This window comes from Stereum hirsutum (assembly GCF_000264905.1).
Source record: "Stereum hirsutum FP-91666 SS1 unplaced genomic scaffold STEHIscaffold_6, whole genome shotgun sequence".
NCBI classification, from domain to species: domain Eukaryota; kingdom Fungi; phylum Basidiomycota; class Agaricomycetes; order Russulales; family Stereaceae; genus Stereum; species Stereum hirsutum.
The window spans coordinates 1,653,653-1,670,911 of record NW_006763136.1 but is presented as its reverse complement, the minus strand read 5'-3'; the positions used below and the strand labels follow the sequence as shown (position 1 = coordinate 1,670,911).

Below are 17,259 nucleotides of genomic sequence, written 5' to 3'. Positions count from 1 at the left end.
GAAACATCACAAGCACATCTACATGGCTATGAACGAGTGTAAGATGAAGTTCTCATCACACGCAACGCAAAGGGGCGCGACGACCTGCAAGCCTGTAGCAGTGGTATACGCGTCGCTGGTCGTCGTCGGTGTATACCGTATGCGTGTAAGTTCGTGAGGGATAGTGAGGACTGGTCGGATGATAGTCAGAAGTCAAAAGGTAGAGGACTCTGGGCATAGCGATGTAGGTAGTGGTTTGCACGCACGAAGGCGATGCATGGGGAATCGGATTCGAATCAATCAGTAGTGTGGTATCAGTCAAAACACAACACCATACAACAAAAAGATCCAGAGAAGAATGCAGAATGGAATAAAGATGGAAGCAATCAAACACGAAAATGGATATCAAATGCTCGGAAGTCTGGTGCGGTCTCGGATCGCGCAGAAGTCATCCTGTCACCCTCAGCAAAAGAAAAGAAAACGACGATTCAACTCTCTAAAGGAAGTAAGCGACACCAGCAGCAGCGAGGCCGGCCAAGCCGACAACGCCGTTGACGATGGTCCTGCTCTCCGCACCGCTGGTAGAGTCGCTCGAGGCGGACGCAGTTGCGGTGCTGGCCGTCGAGGCCTTGGTCGTGGAGGCAGCCTTTGTAGAGGAGGCGGACGCGGATGAGGCGGTGGAGCTGGCAGAGCCAGAGGCGGTGCTGCTCATCTCAGCGAGGACGGTCGCGTTGAAGGTACCAGTCATGCCGGTCATGCTGTATATTTTTGAGTGATGGGATTTGGATCAAAACGAGATGGGAGGGCAGAAAGATGGGTAGATTTGGTGATGAATCAGCTGATGGGACCTTTGAGAGGAACAAGGGCAAGTGAAACGTACGTGAACTTGGATGAGAAAGCCTGGACATGGTAGGCAGAGGTGTCGTCCATAGCGCTGATTGACTGGAAGCGAATGAAGCTGAACAGGTCCTGTGAATAGGATATTCGATGGAACGGGCGAAGGAAACGTACTATGCGTCGCTGTCCGCACCGATGGAGGCATCAGGAGTGAAGTCAATGGAGGTAGCGTTGCTAACATCAAGGCTGTCCGAAATGGTTTGAAGGAGAGTCTGTAGTATTGAAATGATGAGAATTGACTAGGTACGTGGAAAGCGAGGGAAAAGCTCGAACCTGCTCGTTGACGTTTCCGACGTAGATACCGATGGAAGCGGGACCAAAGTCACCGAGGCTGGGGGTAGTGCCGTCTTCCTGCCAGGTGAGGGTGACGCTGGAGCCAGCAGCCCAGGAGGTGGAGGCGACGGGTGCGGTGACCTGCGGCGAGATCGATGGCAAACAGCAGGGACAGAGAGTTGGTGTCCAAGAATGAGACGTGTGTGATAGAGATTGTGGCAGTCCATTGATCAGCACAAACGAAGAGTGGAGTGAAGCGAATTGGGGGGGCTCACGTAGACAGTCGCAAGGGCCGAAGGGGCGGCGGCGGCGAGAATGAGGGCAGTAGCGTATCCGAACATGGCGAAAGATTTACGAAAAAGAAGAAAGGTGGGTTTAGGAGGGTTCGGGGGTGTGCAAAAGAGCGAGAGTGGATAAAGAGAGTGTGGACGACGAAAGCCGCGACGAGAGTGTTTTCTGCGATGTAGAGCGAAACTAAGGGCGAAGGGGGATACCGCGCCTGCGCTCACGGTTTTATATTCGCTGCTACCCAAAATCGGTACTGCGGAGGATATTCCATCCGGCCGTTCCTGACAATATCCCGCCTCTTGGCCGCTATATTTTGCATCATTTGCGCTAATTTCTCATCCTATCGAGTCCGGCGACCCATGCGTTCGGATGTAGGGCTCTCTTCCCTGTACTCGTCGCAATCAGCTCTCATTTTTAAAGGTAAGTTGGCCGCACAAAAAAATCGCAAAAATATTCCAACCCGAACGAGAGGAGGACTTGGCGAGTAAGCAACTCGACGACCGTGCCTTGACTTCGCCCGTACGCGACGGAACACGTGGCGATGCTTGTTTTGGCAACGGATTGCAGCCCGTTTTGGACGGAACTGCGATAGAGTAAGTTGACGTTTCTGTCGACGGAGTCCTTCTCATCACTTGTGAATGCATTGCCAGCGCTCGCATCTCCCCATCTCACACATTTGATCTTCATCCTCATATCAACCACACTCTTTTGCAGCTGTACTCTAATAGACGGCTACTTTGGTCTCCACTCTATTGCCCATGTCCCCCTCACGATCCGTCTTGGCGCTTTTCGCCCTCAACATTTATATCCCCCTGTGCTTTGCGGCTTTATATGTGGGTATTCTTGGTTTCACCCTTTGTCATCTTATATTTTTATCCCCACTCATTCCGTGGTCTATGGTCCACATAGGTCACCAGCCCGAACGTCGGTACAACTTGCCATGCAGGCCAGTCATGTACCATCGAATGGCTAGACGACGGTACACAACCTCTGCTTAGCACAGTCGGGATTTGCACCGTAGGGCTGTACTACGGGGAGCTTGTGAGTTTCCAGCTTACTTTAGCCGTCGCGGGAACACTAATGATCATTCCGTGTTGTAGCAACTTGTTCAGTCGATTGAGGCCGTGGATGTCAGCTCTGTGCATTCTCTAACCTTCACTGTGAGTAGAAATTTTGGTGGTTCACGCTCGCTGCTTACGGACTGCGCTTTATAGCCCAATGCAGAAGCCGGGCCAGATTCCAGTTCATAGTGAGTTCTAACAACACTTCATTCACGCAAAGTATCTGACATGAACGGAATCTCTTAGCTATGTGGCGTTCACTTCCACATCCTTCACCAACAACTCTGGAGCTTATCAATCGTTCACCCCGGCATTCGCGTGCGTATATTCTACGACTGCTGGATAGCCACCACTTACTGATGGGAATCGCCTTGCTCGGTTACTGTGCATCAGTCTTGACGGAATGTCCGGCTCCTTCTCCTCTCCGGTCGCCTCCTTGACATCCACCCTCCCCATCCCTACCACCCTCTCATCCGCGACATCTCCAGCAGAAATATCCACAATCACACTCTCCAATACCGCCTCACTCTCCGTCTCTACTAATCCCGCATCTTCGTTCACACCGTCAACATCGAGTGCCAAATCAACCGGAACGGGCGCTTCCTCGTCGTCATCAAGTCACACGACATCATCCAGCGGAGGAAGCAAGACGAGCTCTTCAAGCGCTGCGTCGTCGACGACGGCTGCGAGCTCGGATGGGGTGGTTGCAGTGGTCGGCGGAGGGTCAAGATGGAGTTGGGCTTGGGCAGGTGTTGTGGCAATTCTGCCCGTTCTATTCTCGTGAGGCGGGTTCGTTTCTTGGTTGAGCTTTCTCGCTTTCTCCTCGCCTTTTTTTCTTCACTTTTATCTTGTCATCGGATAGAACTGCAGTTTTTGGCAAACTGCAGTATCGCCACCAAGACGCCAGTTAGTGCCCGCGTATCCGAGACTTCGCCCTATGCATGGTCGTTTTGGCTGGTCGTTCGTATGTACGGGTTGCATCTTTCATGGACGGTTTATTGTTTATAGCCTCTTTCTTGGATTAATCGCACCTTCAACTCTTCCTCGTCACTTTCCCCCATTTCGATATGTCGTCTTCCTCCCTGTCACAGCGCCATTCCCCGTCCTCCTCCTCTGCACTTCGATCTTCTCTTCTCGTCGCTCATTCAGCCAGCTACGATCCCCGTTCATCTTCTGTCGCCCCGACCTCTCGCGCCACCTGATTAGGCTTCCCTTTCACCGGCCACGGCCGCAGCCGCCTCTACCTCATCGATTGAGAAGAGAACGGATAGAATCCTGGTTCATTTTTTTTACTTCTCCCGATATACACATACCTCATACATACACACGTTCAGTCTGAGTTATACTCTAGTACTATACCTCGATTCCGCATGTACAGTATCACTTCGCGTTTTGATCAGCTGCAATTGTGTGGCGTATACCCTTCTGCATGATTTGGCAGTGGGCTGTTGCTAGTTCTTCCCATAGCATAGACTATCGACCAGTCTGAGTTCGTCGAATGATTCGTGCTCATGCCTGACTATTGTCCGCAGAACTACTTAAGAGAGGAAACAATAACCTCACGCATGGCCAACCGCTAGTCCAAGGCCGAATCTGTCCATGTCGGCCTCGTCACCGTTTGGGAGGACAATCACTCATGGTCAAGAACATAAAACATACGTGCATAATGGCATCAAACAAGAAAACATATCAGTGCGACGGACCCTCCCCCACTCTGAACCAAGGATCGCGGTCGAAGGTGGGGGTGAAGTGACAAGGTGCATCGCGAACGTGGGGGAGCGTGCAGTCTGTAGCTGGCGATGATCGGCGGACGTGAGGAGTGAGGAGGTTGTGGCGGAAGTGGAGATAAGGAGAAGGGGAGGGGGAGAGTGAGAGTGAGGGTGAGGGTGAGGGTGACTACATCGCAATCCCCTGCAGGAAAGAGCTGAATAATGAATCGGGTTGGAACCAGTCAGCATGCAGCAAGAAAAGACGGTGGCGTAGCGTGAGCTTGAACTAAGAGCTTACAGAGGGAATTGGACGCAGGTTCTGTTCTGTTCTTTGGGAACGGAGAACAGCTAGGGGAGCGCTGCGACATCATGGGCATGACGGTCCGTTTCTGGGTGAGGTTGGAGTAGTACACTTGTGTTGAATCCGGTGAACGGACTGGACTACCACCAAGCGCAAAGATCTGCGATTGACAGACGGTGTCAGCAAGATGCCGAGGCTGGGATGAACTTGGGGTAATTGATTTCTGTAAACAACGAGAGGCGCACGTCGACGTAAGCATCGACGTATGCAGTGGTGTAGCAAGATACACTTACGCAGGGAGAACACAAAGCTGAATGGAAACAAGCCAGCCAGACACATAACAGGGTGTTTGTGGACTCAGCACATACTGAGATGGCAAGTTTCCGCTACAAATGAGTGATAAATCTGGTCGTCAGCGGCCTGTTTATGGATGAAACAAAGACGGAAGCGCTCACTTCGCTCGTAGTCCAAAAAAGGATTTTAATTTATCTTTTACAAGAAAGGAGAAGAGGAGGGAGGGAGGGGAGGGGCGGCGGATGAATTAATATGTACAGAGAATGGAGAAGTGTAGAAGAGGTAGGGTAGCTGCCCGGGCCTACGAGAACGAATTGGGCAGAGGGTGGGAGGGAGAAGGGGTTTGGCGTAAGGAGCTCCCCTAGGAAATCGATCGCCTTTATATAGCACGAAGGATGTCGGACGCTCAAATCGTAAGGGCGACACTTTCCCTTCTTGGCCACAATGACCGTACGCGCGTTTCGCAGAGAACCTTCGCGAAAGATTTGGGCGTCCCCGTTGATGTGGCGACCGTGTGATTGCGGCCGAGGACAAAGGACTGAAAGGGATGTGTATGTACGAGACGTGATGTTCTTTTCGGGTGAACAAAGGTGGACGCGAAAGGAAGGAGCTTATTACTTAAAGGAAGACCTGTACGCACAACATGATAGTGATGGACTTGTGGGAATCAGACGGCAGAACCGTATCTTTTGCTTTATTGTGATTCTCCACGAGTGACCCTCGAGGGACAGAAGCACCACATGCTACTAGGACAATAGTAACGTTTCGTCAGCGTGTCAAACGTATATAGTCAACAAATAAGAAGACATTCTGACCAAACAATTTGGCCCGAGTTCCATCGATTGGCACTACTAAGTTGCCTGTCGAGTGTGGCAGAAGCTCGGCGGTTTCATTATCCATGACACCAGCACAAATGTGATATCCATATGCAAACCATATCCGGAAGACAAAGCAGAAAGAGAAGGTACATAACTTAAGCAGTCCGTTCGTCCATCTCAATCGAACCTGAAATCCTCCAACCACTTCAACACCTCTGTAGTCCCTTGCGGCGTCGTTCCCTTGCGTTTCTCGTACGCATCCAGAAGAACATCCCTCGCGAGTGCTACAATGGCTAGCATGTCTTTAGGTACGCTTGTATTAGATTGTGAATGAGCTCCTGACGGGCTCTTGAGCCTTCGAGAACACTGAACAGAGACGAATGCGGTGAGAAAGTTGACCAGAACTTTGAACGGAGAACAAACGTACCAGTGCAATCCCGTACCATGCTCGAACGATTATTCCCGTCGGTTTTGTCTTTTGAGCATCTTCATCAGTGGTCATGTCGACGACCAGAAGGAACCACTTGATTGCTAGCGGTATGTCTTCCAGTGTGTACGCAGTCTCGGCTGCTTGGAGGACATAGAATGGGTTTTGTGGTGACAGAATGAGGACATGCGATAGGGCCTGCAGGGCCAGAGTATATCTAATGAACGCCACGCCACATTGAGCTTGTCTGATAGCAAGAACTGAACGAACAGACGCACTGGTTACACGAGGTGTATATGTCTGCCAACTCAAGCCATCCCTCGACGTCGTTATAGAACGTGTCCAAGAATTGTGTCAGCTCTGTCACGGCGGTCTCTATCTGACCCAGCCGTCTGAGGACAGATATCCGACGCTTCCATGCTGCCTTACATATGAGACTATTGAGCTGCCACGTACGAGGGTAAATGTGCATGAAGGACTCACAGCATTGGCTGGGTCAGTTTCCAGGAGCTTACCATAGTACTTTAACGCAAGTTGAGGTGACTGGGTACCCTCGAGGAATATCCCTTGCAAGCAGTCTACTCGTGGCGAAGCAGGGAACTTCTCTGCTAGTCGCTTCAGACACTCCTGTAATTCACTCATCCGTCAGTACTCTGACTGATGAACAAAACATATGACGCGTACATCTGCAACGTCGTACCTGCCGACATCGATGGCAGCAAGAGCCAATTGTTCCAAAAAAGACCAGCCTAAACTCGAATGGCTTGAACATGAATGACGCGTAGTGAGAGGATATGTTGAACTACGTACTATCGTCCCCTAATTTGTTGATAGCGTTTTGCTTCAGTACTACGACTCCGCTTTCGAATACATCCTTCGATGCACGTGTATTGTGCGAGCGGTAGTTGGCGAGTCGTTGAAGAGCAGAGGTGAGGTCGGACATGATGTTGGTGGGCCACAAGAAGGTGCCGCTCAGGCTTTCGCCGCTTTTCGTGCTTCTGCCGACAACCATCATGACCGGGACCGGCGCGCACCCACACACAACGGTAAGGTAGTATAAAACTTTCTTCATCTTGATTTCACAGACTCAAGCTGATATGTCGGTCGACCAGCAGGATAGTCTGCCATCAGACTCTGTTCGAGTCCGGAACCTACTCTTCATCGTACCCATCTCGAACGGAGCACAATGGCCACCCAAAAACCCCTCACTCCCGACGAAACAACCTCTCCGTCTCAGCTTAACTATCCCTCACGATCTTCGCCCTGCAGCTCTGAACGATGATGTCGCAGCCTCAATAGATTACGGTTCCCTGTCTTCCACCTTGCTCAAATCGCTGGAGGTGCCACATCTCGTATCTGGATTTGCTTCCCTCGAGACCGTATTGGACCATGTTTTCGCCACATGTTTTAATGCATTCGACACGATCCAGGAGATGAAGGTCAGCTTGGTCAAACCCAGGGCATCACCATACGCGGAGGGCTTTGGCATCCAATCCACAAGGCGGCGCAATGGGACTAGGGTTGGTCGGGATGTCTGGACAATCGAAGAACTCAAGTGTAACACCATCGTGGGACTGAATGCTTGTGAGAGGGAGGACAAGCAAGTCGTACATTTCAACATCGACCTGTCGAAGTCCCACGATGAAATTGTTGGACCATTCAACTTTCGCACTCTGGGCAAGCAGCTTCGTGAGGCGAGATGCAACCATCTCTCCAGTGAAGCACTTTGAACTGACTTTTTGACATCCTACAAATTTTATATTTCAGGCCGTGGAAGACTCTTCTTTTGTCTCTATCGAGTCGCTGGCTTCTCTTGTAGCCCTCACCGCACTGCGATACACTGGCCGACGTAGTGATATTGTTACAGTTCGCGCGGCCAAACCGAAAGCCCTCGTATTCGCAGAAGCCGCAGAGGTGGAAATTATCCGTACGCTTCGTGACTACGATACCGACTCAGCACCTGGAGTTTCCGCGAATTCTGCTTCTGGCCCAATAGAGTCTCCGCTGGGCCTCGCCAAGCTTATCGCTCAGAGGTTAAAATCATCGCCGTCAATTCAAAAGGGAGACCTGCATACCGCTGCTATCGCACTAGGCTCGAATTTGGGAGACAGCTTCGCGAACATCGAGCTTGCACTACGGTTGTTGGAGGATCCCTCGCGGTCGTCCCTAGCTGGACTCCCCACCGGTGCTGAGGTTGCAGTAGTCAACACAAGTTTCCTATACGAGACTGCACCGATGTATGTGACGGACCAGCCAAAATTCATCAACGGTGCCTGTATCGTGCGTTCATTCTATGTTCTTCACAAATGATAGATCCTCACAATACACACCGTTGTGATTTATCGCAGGTCGAGACAGACTTAGAGCCCGTCCAGCTGCTCAAACTCGTCAAGCATGTCGAAGACGCCGTCGGACGAGTAAAAACCATACGCAATGGCCCTCGGGCAGTCGACCTTGACATCCTGACCTACGACGATCTCGTATTTGACACTCGCCCGGAGCATGGTCGTGCTTCTCTTGATAATCTCGAAGGACAGCTCGTCGTTCCACATCCACGAATGTATGAGCGTGAGTTTGCCCTCAGACCACTCAGCGAGTAAGTTATGTTTCAGCAACCTTTTTTGCGGCCACTGACCATGCTGTACATGACAGTATGATCCCGGACTACATCCACCCTGTGTTCAAGAAAACCATCCATCAGATGCTCAACGATGTCCTCGCCACCAACCCTCCCGACGCCTGGCCAATGAACAAAGTCATTCCTTTCCCTCGCTATCCACTCTCATCCCCTACTTCCATAACCTCCACAGCCTCTCTTCCCCTCGTCCCACCGACAGTGAAGAGTTGGTCCTTCCCAGCCTCTTCAATCCCGGGCGTCCCGGATCCCCACAAGAAAACCCGTATCATGGCGACTCTCAACGCCACACCCGATTCTTTCTCCGATGGCTCGACCCACAACACCATATCCACTGGTCTTTCATATGCTTCTTCCTCCTTGAAGGCTGGAGCACAGATCATCGACGTGGGAGGGTACTCTACACGACCTGGGGCAGACTATGTGTCGCCCGAGGAGGAAATCAACAGAGTCGTGCCCATGATACAGGCTATACGAACGTACGCTTCGGAGGAGGGCAAGGATAGGGAAGCAAAACCTCAATTGAAGGACATGCTGATCAGTGTCGATACCTTCCGTCCGGACGTCGCTCGAGCCGCTGTACTTGCCGGCTCAAACTGCATCAACGACGTCTACGCTTTCACCGGTCCTTCCTATCCTCTCACATCCGACTCAGCCTCCCACCTCCTTGAGATGCGTTCTGTTGCCCGGGAACTTTCTGTCCCGGTCATCCTCATGCACTCCCGCGGCGACGCCGGACAGAACAAGGACTATTCTGCGTACGAGTACGCAGGCAAGGATGCGGTCTTGGAAGGCGTTATTCTCGAACTAGGCGAGAAAGTGGAGGCCATCGTTCGAGGGAAGGGTGGCATCCGGAGATGGCTAGTGATGGTCGACCCTGGGGTCGGTTTCAGCAAGTCCGTTCAGGGTAATCTGGACATTCTGCGGGACGCTGCGAAGATTACAGCCCCGACGATACCATCTTCGAGCCCATTAAGGAACCCTCTCAAAGGCTATCCCCAGTTGATTGGCACGTCGCGCAAGTCTTTCTTGGGCAAGATTCTGGAAGAGGGTGATGTGGAGGATGGAGGAAGTTATGAGGGCAGGGAAGTCCAGCCGATGGAGAGGGGATGGGCGACGGCTGCTGGTGTGGCGTGTGCGGTTCAGCAAGGGGCTACGGTGGTCAGGGTGCACGATACACTGGAGATGGGAGATGTGACGAGGATGGCGAATATGTTGTGGGGGTAAATGCGAGTAAAGAGCGATGCACAGAAATATCGCGGCGCCGAGGTGACTTTATACTGTAGCTTTGTAGCTTTGTATATTCAGCTTCAACACCAGCGTAGCTTTACCCTTCCAAACTGCCTGAGTTATTGCGCGATATCATTCATGACTCAATCATGCTGCATCAGTCACACGAAGTCTTGGAGTTTTGCCCTAGTGCATAGGTGGATTGGGCATAGAGGAGAGTATGCGAAACAGTGGCATGCATGCGGAGACGAAGAGAGAAATGCGAATACAGTGAACATAGCGACCGGCAAGACACGATACACCCAACGATAACCTGCCACCCAGGCGAACCCAATCCGAACGGAGGCGATGCCCTATCCGGGGCGCGAATCCTCCGCTCCAGAAAGGAGTGAATGAGAAATGGTGGTGGTGAGAAGTTTATTTCTCGGGGTTGGGGTTCCTAAGAAAGAGTAAGCAGCGTGAGTAACGAACGATGGAAGGATGGGCAGGATGATGAGTGAGACAGAGAATGAGTCAGATAGGAGCGAAAGACATGAGATGCATGTTTGTCTACACGGTTAGTAGTTTCAGTGTGAACTATGCTTGTTTGTGTGTATATCATCAGACGAGACTGGGCGGTGGTTGCAAGTTCGAAAGTTTTGCAGGAGCCAGGAGAAGCCGCCGAGCCAAAGATGTTGATCAAGAGGGGACGAGATACTCACATTCTCCGCTTGCCGCCTGGAAGAGTGGTAACGTTCACGAAACTGTATGAATGGCACGAGCATAAGTCCATCGAGATCATGTTAGATACACCAGAGTAAAACGCACCGGCGGTTGTAGATGATGCGCTTCTTAGCACGGCCCTTGGGAGTCTTCTTCTTCTCCTGCTTTTCGACCTTGGGGGTCTGAGACTTGACTTTGCCGGCACGGGCGAGGGATCCGTGAACTGGCCATCAAAGAGACGTCAATCAGCACCTCCTTCCGTGCTTTGACATTGTCATGCAAAATGAACGCACCTTTTCCCATTTTACTTGAGGTTGGAGGACGACGTTGACGATGGTGGGGAGCAGCGATGACTGACGCTGTACAGTTTTCTGGAATAAGGTTTGCGGAATTTGCCGTGTTTGCCGGAGCTCCGACTGTCTTTGCCGCTCGCCACTCCTGTGGCCCCTGCTTCACCTCCATGGAACTCCAATCCTGACAGGCCCTTCAACTCTTCCCTGCTCTCTCGATATGTCGTCAATCTAAGTCTTCTGAATAAACCCCGGTCAAAATCTTGCCTTATTCCCTAAGCGTTGCCTCTTTGCTAGTGTATATCACCTGGTGGTCAAATGAAAGGGGCGCGCTCAGGTGGCGCTGGTGAACTCCCAAACACCCGAATTCGTCAAGTGTCTTGCCTTTTGTTCATAATACGTGGTCAGAGAGGTTCAGAGTGATGGATGATCGATGAGCGCGGTGGAATATAATTTTTGGGTCAGGTCTTTAGGATACGTGTTCACGCTAGCGCGACGTGTTCATCGGTGCCCACGCGCCAACTTTGTCCTCTGGGTTCTTGTTTCACATCTTGAATCCCTCTGTCATATTTGTATCACTGTGTTTTCAGAATCACTCAGAGCTATGAAAACCCCCAACTTCCGACAGGTAGGTATCCGTCACACTGTTTATCCCTTTGTTCTGAATACCTCTGATGAGTTCGGCACGCAGACTCTCCTCGAATCCCTCAGAGTCATGTCTTTCATCATACCTGTGTATATGATCTGGATAGGCCTTGGTCTTGTTGCCAACACGGAATCTCCTATTGTCGTCGTGTTGAGGTACGTATCATTGGAAGCGCCTTTCGCTCGTACTCTGACTTCCCGGGCTTGGATTGGAATAGTGGGTCTATGGAACCGGCATTCTACCGTGGGGACTTGCTTTTCCTCACTAACCCCTTGGGTGCGAGGTATCAAACGGGGGACATTGTGGTGTACAAGATTATGGGCGAGAAATTTCCTATAGTCCATCGCATCCTCGAGACCCACGACGTTTCGCTCCCGCAACTGCGGTGCGTATGCTCCACCACCTCTTCATCCCACAACACATGACTGTCCTACGGAAGGACTAGGCTAACATAAGATCTTCACGATACAGGTCAGGAAAGCCAATAAATTACCCATCATCAAACGATCAACTGCTCCTGACAAAGGGCGATAACAATCCAGCAGACGATATCGAACTCTACCGGGGATTGGAATGGCTGGAGCGGAAACACGTTGTTGGCAAAGTTAGAGGGTAAATGCAAGCTCATTGACTTTCCTTTTTTCGCTGCTGATGATCCTTACCATGTGTATGGTCCCCTATCGTTTTTTTGTGCCTTGCCATGATGTTGAACGTTCCACTTCTCTGTCTTATCATCCTCTGACGGGCTTATTCCACATCCGAAGATTTTTGCCTTATGTCGGATATGTGACAATTGCGATGGTACGCACTTCTCGTCTGCTCCTCAAATATTTTGATGTGTTTGACATACATATTCCTAGAACGATTTTCCTCGACTCAAATACGCGCTGTTTGGCGTACTGGGGCTGATGACACTTCTCCAGAGGGAATGAAACCGGAAAAGCGAATCAGGACTCGGACTGAGTCGTGAGGATGGACTTGAATGGCGCGGACGATCACAATTGCTTGAGCCCATAGTACCAAATTTCTTCATCCGGTTTTGGTATTATATGTGTCCTCCCAGGCATGCATGACGCACATGTTCATGTCCTCGCCGCAATTACCGGTGTTATCGCTTGACTCGGTTGTGAATTGTACGGACTTTGTGCCGAATAGAGCCAGCCATTGTGTCAAAGCGCCACCACGTGGGACCGCATACCCCATAGCGGTGTTCTTGTCCTTGGTTTCCTATAAAGACCCTCTCCCCTCTCATCACATAACTGCCACCCACACTTCCCTGTACATATTCTTCATCTCACTTCTGCTTATCGACTTCTCACTGTCACCTGCATTTTCTCGCCGCTAGTCGTGTCGCCATGCCACAAATTCATCCACATCCGAGTCCCCTAGCACACATCCGCCACCCAATAGCCTACCACCCCCAGAGCACCCCCCTCCCGGTGGCAATGCACCGTCTGCCCAACGAGATACTGCAGCGCATCTTCGACATCTATGTTCACTCCAGCGGTGATCCCTCCTACTCACCACTCTCCCTCACTCATGTGTGTCGATTGTGGCGTATCACAGCCTGTTCCTATGGAGGTCTGTGGACCTCCATTCGCGTTTCTCCCCACGTCTGCTGCCCTTCTCGTCTTCGATTATGGCTCGAAAGAGCCATGAAGTACTCGCTCGACATAGCCATAACATTTCCTGCTTCCAATGTCTTCGAGTGTTTGATGTTCCCTCGTATTCACGATATCGTGAAGGGGTTGCTGTTACCCGTGTGCGCCCAGTGGCGGTCTTTATCCATTGAAGGCCCCTCAAACGCTGTGCTGAGCCTCGGATATATCATTCCTCCATTTCATAACCCAAGCTTGGTCGGCCTCACCTCCTTCTCCATCATTAATACAGATGCCGCCCCCGGGAAACCAACACCAGACCATTGCGACCTCGCCTACTCACCCCTCATCACTCTACCACGCCTCCGCTCACTTTCCCTCAGCTCTTGTAGGCCTCGACTCAACCATATCCCAGAGATGACGCAGCTCTGCGAAAGACTGGCCCACCTCCGTCTGCACGACCTCGTCTTTCCGAGAAACGAACTATACAGTTTGCTCGGATCGTGCAGTTCCTTGGAGTCGCTCGAGTTGGACGATATCATGGTGACGATACCTCTCGACAGCCCACTCATGCATCAGGTTGTCAGAGGGCCCAATTCCAACACGAACGGCCGATCGAGTCTCGTGCTAGAGCTTCCGAAGTTGAAGTCTCTAGCGGTCAAGGACTACATGTCGTACCGGTACGCCGACGAAGACTCCGCAAACTTCGAGCTGACCGGTTTCATGTTGGTGGGCTGGCTGAAGTGTCCTCAGTTGGAGGAGCTGCAACTCCGATCTGGTGTTGCGGACATGAGCACAAGACAATCGGATGCTCTGTTTCAATGTTTGGAGATCTCCGGATACCCCGCCGTTCGAAGGCTACTCGTACGAGGATGCGCATTGGACATGTTGGAATATGCGACGCGACTGGATAATTACGGCGGTAAAAAAGGCTTACGAAGGTCTTTGAACAGTGTGGAGGAGTTGATGCTATGTGAAGCGTGGATGAGTGGCACGAATTTACGGCTCTTGGGTAAGGTCTGCCCGAGCGTAAGGGTGTTGCATATGTGTACGTGTAACGGGTTAAACGAAGAAGATATCCTAGATTTCGTTGCTTCGAAAGTGACGGACTTGAGGGAGCTCACCGTTGCTCCAGCAGGCCAGGAGCTGAAGGCAACGATTGAGGTGGCGACGAAAGGTTCAGTCCAGGTGCGAACCTTCACTAGACATGCGATGGCCCATTTTCATGTCAAACATTGCTTGACTCAAGACATTTGATGAGTCAAACTTGGGAGACAGTCCATTTTATACACGGACACACTATGCAGACATCACTTACAAGATCGTACACTTCTTATGTAGTCTTCGATACATGAACCGCCGAGTAATCAAGTCCATATATAATTCACCAAGGCCTGAACTTCGGATGTGGACAGGTCGATCTTGTCTACCTCCAGGTCTTCTTTCATATGTTCTTCGGATGTAGTCCCAGTTAACGGAGTGATTCCTTGGAACTGGGCAAAGCGGTATAGCGCTTGAGCAGGTGTACAACCCTTGTCGCGGGCTAAATCCTGTAGCTCTGAATGACGTAGGAGGCTCGGAGAGCCTGTCAGAGTCCAGAACGATCTGTACGAAAGAGCAATCAATTAGAGGACTACCAAACCGGGATCATACTTGGACCTACTGGTATTGCGCTTCATTCTCTTTGCACCATGTGAGGACGGTTTTGTCCCAGCCATTTCCCTCAAACCATCTGTTCTGAACAACCTGTACCTTCCTTCCGCTCTTGTCTCCGAGTTTCTGTATCAAATCGACATCATACGCATTGCTTAGCCCTATCTTCCGCACTTTCCCCTCGTCTTGAAGAGAAGCAAGGACGTGCCAGGCCTCGAGTGTCTCCGGGAATGTGCGAAGAGGTGAGTGGAGAACATAGGAATCGAGATAGGTAGTCTGTAGCTGTTTGAGAGAGACCTGGAAGGATGACTTGACTTGGTTCGTCACGGAAGCTTCGGGATCGTAAGGGATGAATCCGGCAGCGTCCTGACCATTGAGCGAGGTAAATCTAGTTGATGGACAGCAACAAGGTTCAAGCTACAAGCGCATGTCAAGGTGAATTACTCTTACTTTGTCTGGAGGAAGAAATCTTCCCTCCTATAGCCATGCTGCTCATATAGGATCTTCAAAGCTTCGCCAACGAGATCCTCTCTGAGCGCCACACTTAGCATCGTTGAATGCATGCTCCGTCGACTTTACAAACCTGTAGTGCTTCAATTGGCACGCTACAGAACATTGAAGTCGTCAGAGCTGGTCCTGATCTTCGCTTGCAAAATGTTAACGAAGTTCGCCGCACCAGTGTCAATTGCTCTAAACCCCTGAAGGACTGCAGCGATGACCAGCGCTGTCGTTCGTTCTTTTTTCCTGCATGATCAAGTACTGTCAGATACAGCGCAGGGGCTGGAGCAAGTGCCACTCACCAGGCAGTGCCGTATATGATTTTCGCGTTCATGTTTTGTGATGTAAATATGCTTGGTGATTGTGTTCGGTGGCGAGAGGAGGAAAGCGAGGCACGTCACCGAGTTGAAAGCAAACCCTGACCTTAGGACGTGGTTCTGGTCACTGGATACGCGCCACCGCGACGTGTCGAGCGCTACACGCAGCGCACGCTTTCCCCAACTTTCCTGCTTTCCCCAAACTGCCACGATATCTCCACTTTGGCCGTTGATCGTACCATTACTCACTCTCGTCTGCGACGCCAACTAACATGTTCTCCGACGAGCTCAAGAATCTAAGGAAATTGGGCGTTCGACATGTACGTGCCATACCTGGGCTATGATCTACACAAACTTTGCTGATCTGCGGAATAAATCTAGGTTCTCCTTCAGATTCTCAACTTTGCCTCGGTCATTGCTTCAGGTCTTATGATTTGGAAAGGTCTCGGTCTGGTCACGAATACTGAATCGCCCATTGTCGTCGTACTCAGGTGCGCTCATTATCCGATCTTTGGGAGTGCCTGTCTCATGAACCAATGTGGCGTGAACGTGCAGCGGATCCATGGAACCGGCTTTCTACCGTGGCGACCTACTCTTCCTCACGAATCCTCCTCATACAAGATACCAGACCGGCGATATCACTGTGTATAAGATTCCAGGGCAAGATATACCAATAGTCCATCGTGTTCTCGAGACCCATGATGTTTCGCTAAAACAGCTGAGGTAGGTAGGAGACGGCATTCACAATCTATATCTTACCTCGGGGATTTGCATGCCTATCCGGGATACTTTATGTGACATTACTGATACTATGACGCCACCTACCACAGATCTGGAAAGCCATTGAAGGAACCATCACCAGACGACCAGCTTCTCCTCACTAAAGGCGACAACAACTGGGCAGATGATGTCGAGCTTTATCAGGGGCTCGACTGGCTCGAGCGGCGGCATATCGTTGGCAAAGTGAGAGGGTGCGTAAAGTTCCGTTTGGCTCAGTCTCTTCTCATGGATCGCGAGATTATGACTGAGGTATCCCCTTCGTTGTATCTCTACGTCCGCCTTCGATCCTTCGTTTGATATCTTGCTCTTGTTCGCTTTTTGGTACCTTATCCGCTGACGTTTCTTGTCTTAATAGCTTCCTCCCTTACGTCGGCTACGTGACCATCGCAATGGTAAGCCAGTCAATTCCCCATTTTCTCGCCTATTCTTGCTCAACATTCTACCGAACGTCTGATCCCCGTCAGAACGACTTCCCGCAACTGAAGTACGCACTCCTGGGTGGCCTGGGGCTACTGGCCCTCACACAACGGGAATAGAACGTCCATCATGACATCAGGTCCCAACTCGTTGTCCCTTCCGTGCTGTGTCGCTATCGTTCGCGTCGTTGTAATTTATAGAGCGCATCATCACGACTATTTTCGCCTGTTGCGTTCGCCGTACGTGGGGTCAAGAGCGGCGCTGCAACGATCGGACCTTTCAGAGACTTAACGCTGCGGCGTCATTGCCGACGATGAGAGTATTCTTGCTATCATCGTCAGCCTGATCCGGACTGTCATTTGCTTCATGGAATGGTGTGTGGCTCGATATATGGTTCTCTCTCTGTTCGCTTGCCGGCCCTTTGAATTGCGGAGATGACGCCAGGA

At 51.1% G+C, this 17,259-nt stretch overlaps 9 protein-coding genes across 9 annotated transcripts; 5 read left to right on the top strand and 4 right to left on the bottom strand.

Moving 5' to 3' along the window:
• Window positions 1–165: 165 nt before the first annotated feature.
• Window positions 166–1,622, bottom strand: STEHIDRAFT_78462 (uncharacterized protein). The gene is made up of 5 exons (XM_007303235.1): window positions 1,425–1,622; window positions 1,150–1,290; window positions 991–1,088; window positions 860–937; window positions 166–737 (listed from the first exon to the last, which is right to left on the bottom strand). The coding sequence occupies exons 1-5, from the start codon at window positions 1,488–1,490 to the stop codon at window positions 476–478; spliced, it is 645 nt and encodes a 214-aa protein (XP_007303297.1). The 5' UTR covers window positions 1,491–1,622; the 3' UTR covers window positions 166–475.
• Window positions 1,623–2,071: 449 nt separating this feature from the next.
• On the top strand, window positions 2,072–3,956 carry STEHIDRAFT_96635 (uncharacterized protein). Its single transcript, XM_007303670.1, has 6 exons — window positions 2,072–2,270; window positions 2,347–2,478; window positions 2,538–2,597; window positions 2,652–2,686; window positions 2,745–2,816; window positions 2,892–3,956. Exons 1-6 carry the CDS (start codon window positions 2,196–2,198, stop codon window positions 3,280–3,282), a joined length of 765 nt encoding a protein of 254 aa, XP_007303732.1. The 5' UTR covers window positions 2,072–2,195; the 3' UTR covers window positions 3,283–3,956.
• Window positions 3,957–5,797: 1,841 nt separating this feature from the next.
• On the bottom strand, window positions 5,798–6,990 carry STEHIDRAFT_110700 (TPR-like protein; the record flags this gene model as incomplete). Its single annotated transcript, XM_007303669.1, has 6 exons — window positions 5,798–5,986; window positions 6,048–6,264; window positions 6,326–6,492; window positions 6,531–6,674; window positions 6,732–6,796; window positions 6,858–6,990. 6 exons carry the CDS (start codon window positions 6,988–6,990, stop codon window positions 5,798–5,800), a joined length of 915 nt encoding a protein of 304 aa, XP_007303731.1.
• Window positions 6,991–7,267: 277 nt separating this feature from the next.
• STEHIDRAFT_96629 (Dihydropteroate synthase) lies at window positions 7,268–10,014 on the top strand. The gene is made up of 4 exons (XM_007303668.1): window positions 7,268–7,741; window positions 7,815–8,327; window positions 8,396–8,643; window positions 8,700–10,014. Exons 1-4 carry the CDS (start codon window positions 7,481–7,483, stop codon window positions 9,907–9,909), a joined length of 2,232 nt encoding a protein of 743 aa, XP_007303730.1. The 5' UTR covers window positions 7,268–7,480; the 3' UTR covers window positions 9,910–10,014.
• A 411-nt stretch (window positions 10,015–10,425) lies between these two features.
• On the bottom strand, window positions 10,426–11,076 carry STEHIDRAFT_110698 (uncharacterized protein; the record flags this gene model as incomplete). The annotated part of the gene is made up of 4 exons (XM_007303667.1): window positions 10,426–10,461; window positions 10,614–10,629; window positions 10,720–10,837; window positions 10,908–11,076. The coding sequence occupies 4 exons, from the start codon at window positions 11,074–11,076 to the stop codon at window positions 10,426–10,428; spliced, it is 339 nt and encodes a 112-aa protein (XP_007303729.1).
• A 308-nt stretch (window positions 11,077–11,384) lies between these two features.
• STEHIDRAFT_168222 (signal peptidase I) lies at window positions 11,385–12,805 on the top strand. The gene is made up of 6 exons (XM_007303666.1): window positions 11,385–11,532; window positions 11,596–11,705; window positions 11,768–11,935; window positions 12,022–12,162; window positions 12,315–12,351; window positions 12,411–12,805. Exons 1-6 carry the CDS (start codon window positions 11,509–11,511, stop codon window positions 12,480–12,482), a joined length of 552 nt encoding a protein of 183 aa, XP_007303728.1. The 5' UTR covers window positions 11,385–11,508; the 3' UTR covers window positions 12,483–12,805.
• A 100-nt stretch (window positions 12,806–12,905) lies between these two features.
• Window positions 12,906–14,405, top strand: STEHIDRAFT_156457 (uncharacterized protein; the record flags this gene model as incomplete). The annotated part of the gene is made up of 1 exon (XM_007303665.1): window positions 12,906–14,405. The coding sequence occupies one exon, from the start codon at window positions 12,906–12,908 to the stop codon at window positions 14,403–14,405; it is 1,500 nt and encodes a 499-aa protein (XP_007303727.1).
• Window positions 14,406–14,515: 110 nt separating this feature from the next.
• Window positions 14,516–15,633, bottom strand: STEHIDRAFT_156456 (Aldo/keto reductase; the record flags this gene model as incomplete). Its single annotated transcript, XM_007303664.1, has 6 exons — window positions 14,516–14,753; window positions 14,812–15,189; window positions 15,252–15,332; window positions 15,385–15,406; window positions 15,478–15,545; window positions 15,602–15,633. The coding sequence occupies 6 exons, from the start codon at window positions 15,631–15,633 to the stop codon at window positions 14,516–14,518; spliced, it is 819 nt and encodes a 272-aa protein (XP_007303726.1).
• Window positions 15,634–15,812: 179 nt separating this feature from the next.
• Window positions 15,813–17,029, top strand: STEHIDRAFT_121110 (uncharacterized protein). Its single transcript, XM_007303663.1, has 6 exons — window positions 15,813–15,936; window positions 15,998–16,107; window positions 16,172–16,339; window positions 16,447–16,587; window positions 16,752–16,788; window positions 16,861–17,029. Exons 1-6 carry the CDS (start codon window positions 15,889–15,891, stop codon window positions 16,930–16,932), a joined length of 576 nt encoding a protein of 191 aa, XP_007303725.1. The 5' UTR covers window positions 15,813–15,888; the 3' UTR covers window positions 16,933–17,029.
• The last annotated feature ends 230 nt before the right edge of the window (window positions 17,030–17,259 follow it).

Excerpts from the sequence above, each read along its gene's own strand:
- STEHIDRAFT_78462 (XM_007303235.1), bottom strand. The coding sequence starts at position 1,490 with ATGTTCGGATACGCTACTGCCCTCATTCTCGCCGCCGCCGCCCCTTCG. Across the intron at positions 1,291-1,424 it reads CGGCCCTTGCGACTGTCTAC|GTCACCGCACCCGTCGCCTC; the intron begins GTGAGCCCCCCC and ends ATCTCGCCGCAG. Across the intron at positions 738-859 it reads GCTTTCTCATCCAAGTTCAC|CATGACCGGCATGACTGGTA; the intron begins GTACGTTTCACT and ends AAAAATATACAG.
- STEHIDRAFT_96635 (XM_007303670.1), top strand. The coding sequence starts at position 2,196 with ATGTCCCCCTCACGATCCGTCTTGGCGCTTTTCGCCCTCAACATTTAT. Across the intron at positions 2,687-2,744 it reads GGGCCAGATTCCAGTTCATA|CTATGTGGCGTTCACTTCCA; the intron begins GTGAGTTCTAAC and ends GGAATCTCTTAG. Across the intron at positions 2,817-2,891 it reads TCGTTCACCCCGGCATTCGC|TCTTGACGGAATGTCCGGCT; the intron begins GTGCGTATATTC and ends ACTGTGCATCAG.
- STEHIDRAFT_96629 (XM_007303668.1), top strand. The coding sequence starts at position 7,481 with ATGAAGGTCAGCTTGGTCAAACCCAGGGCATCACCATACGCGGAGGGC. Across the intron at positions 7,742-7,814 it reads TGGGCAAGCAGCTTCGTGAG|GCCGTGGAAGACTCTTCTTT; the intron begins GCGAGATGCAAC and ends TTTATATTTCAG. Across the intron at positions 8,644-8,699 it reads GCCCTCAGACCACTCAGCGA|TATGATCCCGGACTACATCC; the intron begins GTAAGTTATGTT and ends TGTACATGACAG.
- STEHIDRAFT_168222 (XM_007303666.1), top strand. The coding sequence starts at position 11,509 with ATGAAAACCCCCAACTTCCGACAG. Across the intron at positions 12,163-12,314 it reads GTTGTTGGCAAAGTTAGAGG|ATTTTTGCCTTATGTCGGAT; the intron begins GTAAATGCAAGC and ends CCACATCCGAAG. Across the intron at positions 12,352-12,410 it reads GATATGTGACAATTGCGATG|AACGATTTTCCTCGACTCAA; the intron begins GTACGCACTTCT and ends ACATATTCCTAG.
- STEHIDRAFT_121110 (XM_007303663.1), top strand. The coding sequence starts at position 15,889 with ATGTTCTCCGACGAGCTCAAGAATCTAAGGAAATTGGGCGTTCGACAT. Across the intron at positions 15,937-15,997 it reads GGAAATTGGGCGTTCGACAT|GTTCTCCTTCAGATTCTCAA; the intron begins GTACGTGCCATA and ends GAATAAATCTAG. Across the intron at positions 16,789-16,860 it reads GCTACGTGACCATCGCAATG|AACGACTTCCCGCAACTGAA; the intron begins GTAAGCCAGTCA and ends GATCCCCGTCAG.